The following is a 10,000-nucleotide window of genomic DNA, read 5'->3' on the forward strand; positions in this document are numbered from 1 at the left end:
GTGTCACCCAGTAGCTCAGAGTTTCTACATGAAATTGAGGCCAAAGCTCATGTGCAGTTTGTGGAATGAACTCGAGGCGTTTGGAGGCCTCCACCTGTACATATACTGTATGGACACATAGGCACACTCAGATGGAGCCTCCACCTAAATATTCACCATAAGACACATTGCCACACTGAAATGGAGGCCTTCGCCTGAATATACACCGTATGACACATAGTCACACTCAAAATGGAGGCCTTCACCTGAATATACACCGTATGACACATAGTCACACTCAAAATGGAGGCCTCCGCCTGAATATACACCGTATGACACATAGTCACACTCAAAATGGAGGCCTTCACCTGAATATACACCGTATGACACATAGTCACACTCAAAATGGAGGCCTCCGCCTGAATATACACCGTATGACACATAGTCACACTCAAAATGGAGGCCTTCGCCTGAATATACACCGTATGACACATAGTCACACTCAAAATGGAGGCCTCCGCCTGAATATACACCGTATGACACATAGTCACACTCAAATACGGAGCACCACTGAAGAAACAAATGTCTGTGCTGCCCCTGCAGAAACAGCGCCACCCTCCAGGCTAGTTGGAAAATAAACATGCTTGAGGCTTGAAGCAGGCTGCCCATGAGTCAAGAGTGTGGGGCTGGGGCTGGGGTTGAGGGGGTTGGGGTTGAGGCTGGGGTTGAGGGGGCTGGGGTTGAGGGGGCTGGGGTTGAGGGGGTTGGGGTTGAGGGGGCTGGGGTTGAGGGGGTTGGGGTTGAGGGGGCTGGGATTGAGGGGGCTGGGGTTGTGGGAGCTGGGGTTGAGGGGGCTGGGGTTGAGGGAGCTGGGGTTGAGGGAGCTGGGATTGAGGGAGCTGGGGTTGAGGCTGGGGCTGGGGTTGAGGCTGGGGCTGGGGTTGAGGGAGCTGGGGTTGAGGCTGGGGCTGGGGTTGACGGAGCTGGGGTTGAGGGGGCTGGGGTTGAGGGGGCTGGGGTTGAGGGAGCTGGGGTTGAGGGAGCTGGGATTGAGGGAGCTGGGGTTGAGGGGGCTGGGGTTGAGGGAGCTGGGGTTGAGGGAGCTGGGATTGAGGGAGCTGGGGTTGAGGGAGCTGGGGTTGAGGCTGGGGCTGGGGTTGAGGGAGCTGGGGTTGAGGGGGCTGGGGTTGAGGAGGCTGGGATTGAGGGAGCTGGGGTTGAGGGAGCTGGGGTTGAGGCTGGGGTTGAGGGGGCTGGGGGAGGAGGGGGAAAGCACTCTCTTCCGTGCATTCATCTTCATTTCAATACCAAACGACTCTGTCATGCAGTCTCTACGGCCGCAGCGTGTCACAGACGGAGAGAGAGGGAGAAACAACCGATGGGGGAGCTGCCTCTGCCTCTGAAAACATTTCTACAAAGCCCCTCTGTATCTCTTCCCACTTTCGCCTTTTCTCTCTCCTTTCTCTCATCTCTCTTTTCCGTCTTTCTTTCCCGGTGGACTGTTTCTTGTCTTTTTTGGTTTGTTTCAGAGAGCTCATCATTTGTTCTCACGTCTGCGTTTATGGAAAGAGGCTGGGTCTGGATTGGGGTGGATTTGTAGTGTGTGGATTTGTAGTGTGTGGATGTAAATCAGTGCTGGGTGACTGGTGTGGAGCACCATGCAGGAGGAGAGAGCCTTCTGTGGCTCCCCTCGGCCCCCTGGCCTGGGACAAAATCATATTATTATATTGTTCTTTGGCCCAGGACAATAATATTGACACACCACTGGCCCCCTCTCCCTTCATCCAGGGCCTGGGGCAGTGTACCGATTGCCCCCCCTCCCTTCATCCAGGGCCTGGGGCAGTGTACCGATTGCCCCCTCTCCCTTCATCCAGGGCCTGGGGCAGTGTACCGATTGCCCCCTCTCCCTTCATCCAGGGCCTGGGGCAGTGTACCGATTGCCCCTTCTCCCTTCATCCAGGGCCTGGGGCAGTGTACCGGTTGCCCCCCCCCCCCCCCCCAGCGGCCCTGTCCTCCGTCACTAGAGATGGAAAAACACTACTCAAGAGCTTACTGTAGATAGATGGACTGATAGGTCACTGAGAGGAACAGAAGGTTGTGGGTTTATAATAGTCATGGTGTGTGTATGTGTGTGTGTCTTTCTGGCTGTATATCTGTGTACTGTGCATGTGTGTGTGTGTGTGTGTGTGTGTGTGTGTGTGTGTGTATGTGTGTGTGTGTGATGCTGGTGATGCTGCTTCACCCTTGGGCAGATTGCCTAACCCGCTGCACTTCTGCAAACATCCCGCTTCATAAATGTCTGATGTGTAAATAGGTCAGCTGTGTATGCCCCCCCGTGTACCCGATAAGAGCGTCTGGTAAACAGGCGTTGTTATGACGCCAACACAGGGTCATAGGTCACGGCAGACAGCTGACGGAGTCGCCGCCTGTGTCACCGAACCGCTCGGGCCTGGCTCCCCGCCACTGAGGTCCGTTCGGATGGGGGAGCGGAACAGAACTCTGAGTCATGACTCGTGATTAAGTCTCCTGCAGCTGTTTTATGGCCGTGGGCCTGTTTTTATTTGTTTTCCCTTCACAAGGTTATTGTACCTTTATGGTTGATCAGGGCTTTGTTACGCTGCTCGACATCTGTTTTGGGTGGGGTGCACCGGAGAGGCGGGGGTGAGGGGGGGGGGGGGGGGGGAGTGAGGGGGACGTTGCGTCTCTTTTACGAGCGGAACCAGGGCCCTTGTTTAATATCTCTCCTGCGAGGTCCAGATGCCGACTTAATATGATTGAGAAGAGCAAGGATGGGTTCCGACTCGGGGGAAGAGAAGGGGGCCACCCCGGGTTGTCATCACGATAGCCCCGCCCTCCCCAATCAAATGCTCAGAGGCCTGACCAATCAAAAGCTCCAAGGCCCCCCTCCCGCCCAATGGAATGCCCCCAGGAGCGGCAGCTCGACTGTACCTGCAGTAATCACCTCAGCCTCCATCTACAGGGGCTCCTTTTTCCTGGCCTCTGCAGAAAAAGAGAGAAAGATCCTCCGCTAGATCTTGGGGCTCACCACAGTGTGTCTTATTTTAGCTACATAAATATTTCATTGACCTTCAGGTGGCTGGAGGATTTCACTACTTGTTTGTCTCTCTGGTCTCGCTCCACTCACCGTTCAGCTTTCTGTCTCCGTTTCAGTTTGATTTATCGGCCTGACAAACCTACATCAGCGTCACCACAGACACATGACCAATAAATACCAACAAATAATAAGAATGATCGTCAGCATAATCATCATCATCATAATCATAACAGTAAAAATAATAACATAATATGCATAATAATATTTGTTATTTTATCTCTTATCCTCTTTCTCCCTCTTTTTCTCTCTTTTTTTTACTGTTATTTATTACTGATATTTGATTTTCTTAACTTGTAATATTTCTAATTATAATATTTAATATATTATTGTCACAGAACTTTGATACTAATATATTTGAAATATATCATTTGACACTACATTTTTGTATTCCTAAGAGCTATACTGATGTTCTCCCCTTCTCTACGTATATAAAGTTGTCATACTGTTGTCATAGTGTTTTGAAATTAGTAGAGGCTTGGCATTTTGAGTACATTACCCACAATGCTCAGGAAGCATGGACTGTTATATTGCTCACACTTACACATGCACATTCACACACATACTCTCACACACACTCACACACACACATACACACACACACACACACACACACACACACACACGCACACACACACACACTCACACACACACAAACACGCACACATACACACACGCACACACACACACACTCACACACTCACACACACACACGCACACACACACACGCACACACACACGCACACACACACACTGTGCGTCAGATGAGAGCCCTATTAGCCTTCCTCCAGCTGAACTCGATCTTGGTGTCCGTGTGGAAAGCCCACCTCCGGACGCTATGTGTGGTGTGAGGGGGAATCAATGGAGCATTATCTCAGTTGGCACCTGGAGGTGAGGGTTCCAGTCATGAGCTTCCTCCCGCCAGTCCTTCGCCAACTCCCCTGGCACCTCTCACACAGACGCGGGATCATCACTCCCAGCCCGCCTCTGAGCGATCATCACCCAGATAACCCGCTAACTGACAAACCCTTTATTCAACTTACATTACTATTAAATATCCATTTCTGTTATTAGTATCTGTAGCTCTTTTTTCTTTTGATTTACAGTTATATTCACTAATTCAGCATGGTTTCTGATTCTGGTTACTCAAACATGTTGAATGATGATGTCATATCCGTGTCAGTTTCGCCTGAATAGAACTGAATGGCATTGAGCAGTATTTGCTGTTAGAGGGAGGTGTGGATTGAGCCATGGTGCTCACATACTTACCATCCCTCCTGCATAGAGCGTGCAGGCTCAGCACTCTAGCACAGGCAAGCCTTCCCCTAGTGGCTGGACTCGGTAGTACAAGCTGCTCATTTGTTCATCACTGGCTTACTAGAACCAGATGAATTTACTGTATTTATTCAGATGTTTTGAGTGAAAGATGAACTCCTTTAGATGTTACAACTGTCACAAATCTTAAATGTCCTATGGTATGCTACAGAATACAGCCCCTAACAACAATTTGAAAACATTTAAAAAACAATAAAAGCATATTCAATACAACATTTTCTGAATAAATCACACTTGAATACACGCTCGCTATATTCAGACATACAAATAAAAGAATATCTTTAAAACTTTATATAGAAGCTATTCTAAAGGTGTAATGAATGATTTATTAAAACAGTCAAACTCGGTTTGCCCCGTACCCTTGGGAAATAAAAACAAACGCTGGTGTGTTTTCAGAGGGAATGATCGCTGTCAGACGGAATTAAGGAGATTTTTAAGCGGTGATGAGTCCGTGCAGCAGCTGACGGCGGTGCGTGTGACATCTCTCTGAAGGGGTTGGGTCGACCGCGCTGCGGCGCACGTTAGCGCTGGGACGGGCTCTGTTGTGACAAGGGAAGAGTTTCTCTGAGCCACGCGCGGCGAGACCAACCCTCCCTCCTTTTTTTTTACAGCTTACTCTGTGTTATTCGCCGCTCTGTTTAAATATTAACCGATAAATGTCATATTTGCTCGCGACGCGCCGAGAGCGAGGCGCGCGCCGCGTGTAGATACAACTCTAGGAGTTCTGCTCTGATGCCGCTGTCAGGTGAGGGCCTGTGATTGGCTGTCTCCCTCTGATTGACAGACAGGTTCCGTGGAGATCTCTGGGGACCTCCCCACAGGTTCCTCTCTCTCTCTCTCTCCCTGTCCCTCTCTCTCTCACCCTCTCTCTCTCCCTCTCACCTTCCCTCTCTCTCCCCCTCTCACCCTCTCTCTCTCCCTCTCACCTTCCCTCTCTCTCCCCCTCCCTCTCTCTCTCTCTCTCTCTCTCTCTCTCAGTGGTGGCACAAGGCTCTCTCAGGGTTGTCAGTTGTTTGTTTGGCTCAATCTGAAGTGCTTCTGTTCCTACTGGTTGGGTGTCAATGGGAAGAGTGCTTGGTTTGTCAGTTACAGTACCCTGAGTTTGTTCTGTTCGGCTCTTTTGGATTTATACAGTACTGGAATCCTCAGGGGTCTGGACCAGCAGTGTCCGGTCTTATTGTAAAATGGCAGGTTTTTATTTTGATTCAATTATTATTAATTATCTAACCATATCTTCAATCAAGCATTATAAGTAGACGCAGGGCCAAGTTCAGCCCTGACAAGGTAGCAGAAAGTGGTGGTCTCACTGACGTGGTACGGTTTGCTCCTATGGGCTTTAAAGCAAAGGCCTACGTCATTATTAATTTAAGCCACAGCCCTGACCCAACAAATGGGAGCAAACACACCTCAATGCCTGTTGCAAAACGTTGCACACCGTTGGGAGGAAACATATCGTTCGACACTGAAATCATAACAAAATGTAGCAGACCGTTTTCTGATTTAATGTGCCCCGGGTGTCTTAGTGCAGGGCTAAAGCAATGGTCAGCACCCACACAGACCATTTTCGGATAAGACACCCCGGTCTAAACTGTGGCATGATGGCCAGACTTGGCAGGAGAAATTGAACGTGTGTTCTGCGGTGAACATGGATCATTTAGGTGTTCTCAGAATTTCAAACATACTGCACTAACGACTCCAAATGCGCTTGATGATGTAATACATCAGCATCAGGTGCTGTTGAGGGGAATTACTGATTCAAGTAGAGGCGGTATGAATCATTATTCCTATTTTGGCTGTTCTGCTGGGAGCGCTTCAAAGGCTTAAACACTCTGATCCACTGACAAAACCGTTATGAAATATGAATTTTTTTATATTTTTTTTTTTTTACTCCAATTTGACTGGCCTGTGATGTCAGGGGCAAACATTAAGATATATTTTAAAACATTTTCACGCTGACTAATGATAGAAAAGACACATCCCACAAATTGCAGCGGTAGAAGCAGCTCGATATGGACCGTGGATTTGGTGCCGGCGCCTTGAAGCACTCATCAGTAATTTGATCAGAGGTCTTGGACCCCAGAAGTTTAAAGACGGACTGCCCTTATGCTAAGTCCGGCCTTTCTGCCGTGTAAACCATCCTGTAGCACTGAAGGCTCCTACAAGTTTTCTGTGTCTTCTTAAATGCTCCGGAACGTTCTGTGCTGTTCGGGTCATGCCCTGGTGTTCGGTAAAACTCTGTGAGAAAGAAAATGGGCGATTTCTGCCTCATGAAACCTAATGCTCTCTTTCTCCGTTTGTTCTCTCCGCAGGAAATCGCGGCGTACTTGATAACGTTCGAAAAGCACGAGGAATGGCTAACGACATCGCCTAAAACACGGTGAGTAATTATTCTGCTGGAAAAAAAAAGATTCCCCCTCATCCTCGTGGGCTTGATCTTCCATCGCCGTGAACCCTCCGAAGTGGGTCGGAGGTTTTATTCCGGGCTCGGAGATGAAAGGCTTCGGAATCCCTCTCTCCCATCAGGAATCAGGCCTCTGCTCCTGCCGGCTCGGAGCGGCGGTTCAAACGTCCCGGCGTCCTCTCCCTCACTTTGTGCCGGCAGATAATGGGGCGCTAATGCCCCTTTTTCTAAAGTCCAAATTGCAAGCCGGGCCTATTAACACAACATGCTCTTTCTTCATTCGCACCATTGATGTGGTGTTAATGTCTTTCGTGTCAGTCAGTCGGTCAATAAAAGGTAGGAGCCGCTCTGGGCTCGACTGCTTTGGCCTGGAAGGAGAGCTGAGCCCCGCAGACATTGTGGAGAGGATTGGGGTGTGCTCAGTGTGCCAGGCGAGGGTTTGTTGTGAAGCAAAAGGGAACGGAAAAAAAGCCCAAAAGAGAAACAGAGCAATGTGCCCCTGTGTAGATGTTGGGGTTTGAAGTGTTTCTTTTTCATTCACCGACACCAGCTGCACCACAACCAAAACTGTAACTATGACCTGCAGTTTGGGGACATTTGGTTTACCGGGACACACACAGGAGAGTGGGGACATTTGGTTTATAGGGACACACACAGGAGAGTGGGGACATTTGGTTTATAGGGACACACACAGGAGTGTGGGGACATGTGGTTTATAGGGACACACACAGGAGTGTGGGGACATTTGGTTCATAGGGATACACACAGGAGCGTGGGGACATTTGGTTCATAGGGATACACACAGGAGTGTGGGGACATTTGGTTTATAGGGACTCAGGAATTTGAGGACATTTGGTTCATAGGGAGTCAGACAGGAGCGAGGTCGCTGAGTCTGACACAGGAGAGGACGTGATGTTTCAGGAGGTGCAGGGGGCAGGGGTGGTATGTTGGTCGCCCTGCCTCAGGTAGCTCGATGTGGTACGTGCTCCGACCCCTAATGCACGATAGGTCAGCCTCTTGTTCCCAAGGCTTATTTGTTTTAATGGGCTGACCCCAATATGCAGTTTGGCCCAGCTTGTTAGCTGAGCGAGACACTCTTGTGTAACCCAGATGGCCTGAGTGGACCAGGGTCAGACGGCCTTCTAGGGCTGGCCCCACTCCCCTCCACAGTGGGGAACAGTCTCACTCCCTTTTATTCATAATACAGTTTTAGACCTCTGAAATACGGCTGGAAGAGAGGTCAGTTCCTAACTGAATTTCTGAATGCTTAAAGTGCCCGTGCAGTTGATGTGTGTGTGTGTGTGTGTGTGTGTGTTTGAGAGAGAGAGAGAGAGAGAGAGTGCGTTTATGTGTGTGTGTGTGTGTGAGAGAGTGAATATGTGTGTGTGTGTGAGAGAGAGGGTGAGAGAGAGGGAGAGAGCGTGTGTGTGTGTGTGAGAGAGAGAGAGAGGGAGAGAGTGTGTGCGTGAGTGTATAAGTGTGTCTGTGTGCCTATGAATACAGCAGGCTGCTCCGTGCCCCATCTTCCCCTCCTACAGCCGAGTGAATGGCCGTGCTGATAAAACAATGGCAGAGGAGAGATCCGACCGTGTCCATTCCGTTTTGTCAAAGTTTAATATAGCTGATCTCCTTCATCCCCCTGCTTTTTCCAGTGTGGGACTGCCCGGCTGTAATTAAGCGGCCTCATTCATGTGCAAATGTGCGCTTGGCCCTGGGACACAGCACAGACAGAGGAGGCTCCGCGTGCCCTTTTGCCCGTGAAAGAAATTGATAACAGCGAGGCGCAGAGGGAGTGCCAATCGCTGAATACATTTTCTGTGCCTTATAGCGAGAGAGAGAGAAAGAGAGAGGGAGAGATTCTCTGGACCAAATTACAGTCCTCCGTTATCACCCGGAACGAGAACCAGCACGTCCGCAGTAATGGCTTCTCAGTTCCTAGCTGAGGGCTATCGATGCTGAACGTTAATCTGTGAGAGGTTGCGTTTTGGACGATCTGTTTCTGGAGCCGGAGAAAGCTCCTGTGCTGAGACTAACACACACCCTGCACTGAGACTAACACACACCCTGAGACTAACACACACCCTGCACTGAGACTAACACACACCCTGCACTGAGACTAACACACACCCTGCACTGAGACTAACACACACACCCTGAGACTAACACACACCCTGCACTGAGACTAACACACACCCTGAGACTAACACACACCCTGCACTGAGACTAACACATACCCTGCACTGAGACTAACACACACCCTGCACTGAAACTAACACACACCCTGCGTTGGGAATAACACACACCCTGAGACTAACACACACCCTGCGCTGGGAATAACACACACCCTGAGACTAACACACACCCTGCGCTGAGACTAACACACACCCTGAGACTAACACACACCCTGCACTGAGACTAACACACACCCTGCGCTGAGACTAACACACACCCTGAGACTAACACACACCCTGCACTGAGACTAACACACACCCTGCACTGAGACTAACACACACCCTGCACTGAGACTAACACACACTCTGCGCTGGGAATAACACACACCCTGAGACTAACACACACCCTGCACTGAGACTAACACACACCCTGAGACTAACACACACCCTGCGCTGGGAATAACACACACCTTGAGACTAACACACACCCTGCGCTGAGACTAACACACACCCTGAGACTAACACACACCCTGCACTGAGACTAACACACACCCTGCACTGAGACTAACACACACCCTGCACTGAGACTAACACACACCCTGCGCTGAGACTAACACACACCCTGCGCTGGGAATAACACACACCCTGAGACTAACACACACCCTGCGCTGAGACTAACACACACCCTGCGCTGGGAATAACACACACCCTGCGCTGGGAATAACACACACCCTGAGACTAACACACACCCTGCGCTGAGACTAACACACACCCTGCGCTGGGAATAACACACACCCTGAGACTAACACACACCCTGCGCTGGGAATAACACACACCCTGAGACTAACACACACCCTGCGCTGAGACTAACACACACCCTGCGCTGGGAATAACACACACCCTGAGACTAACACACACCCTGTGCTGAGACTAACACACACACCCTGAGACTAACACACACCCTGCACTGAGACTAACACACACCCTGCACTGAGACTAACA

General features: G+C 50.0%; 1 protein-coding gene across 2 annotated transcripts in view; it reads left to right on the top strand.

Moving 5' to 3' along the window:
• Positions 1 to 10,000, top strand: part of LOC133109880 (calmodulin-binding transcription activator 1-like) — a 420,257-nt gene that overhangs the window by 187,364 nt on the left and 222,893 nt on the right. For both annotated transcript variants that reach the window (XM_061219606.1, XM_061219605.1), the window contains exon 4: positions 6,736 to 6,803. In XM_061219606.1, the coding sequence (XP_061075590.1) occupies positions 6,736 to 6,803 (68 nt within the window). The remainder of the gene's footprint in view (positions 1 to 6,735; positions 6,804 to 10,000) is intronic.

This window comes from Conger conger, chromosome 14 (assembly GCF_963514075.1).
Source record: "Conger conger chromosome 14, fConCon1.1, whole genome shotgun sequence".
NCBI lineage: Eukaryota > Metazoa > Chordata > Actinopteri > Anguilliformes > Congridae > Conger > Conger conger.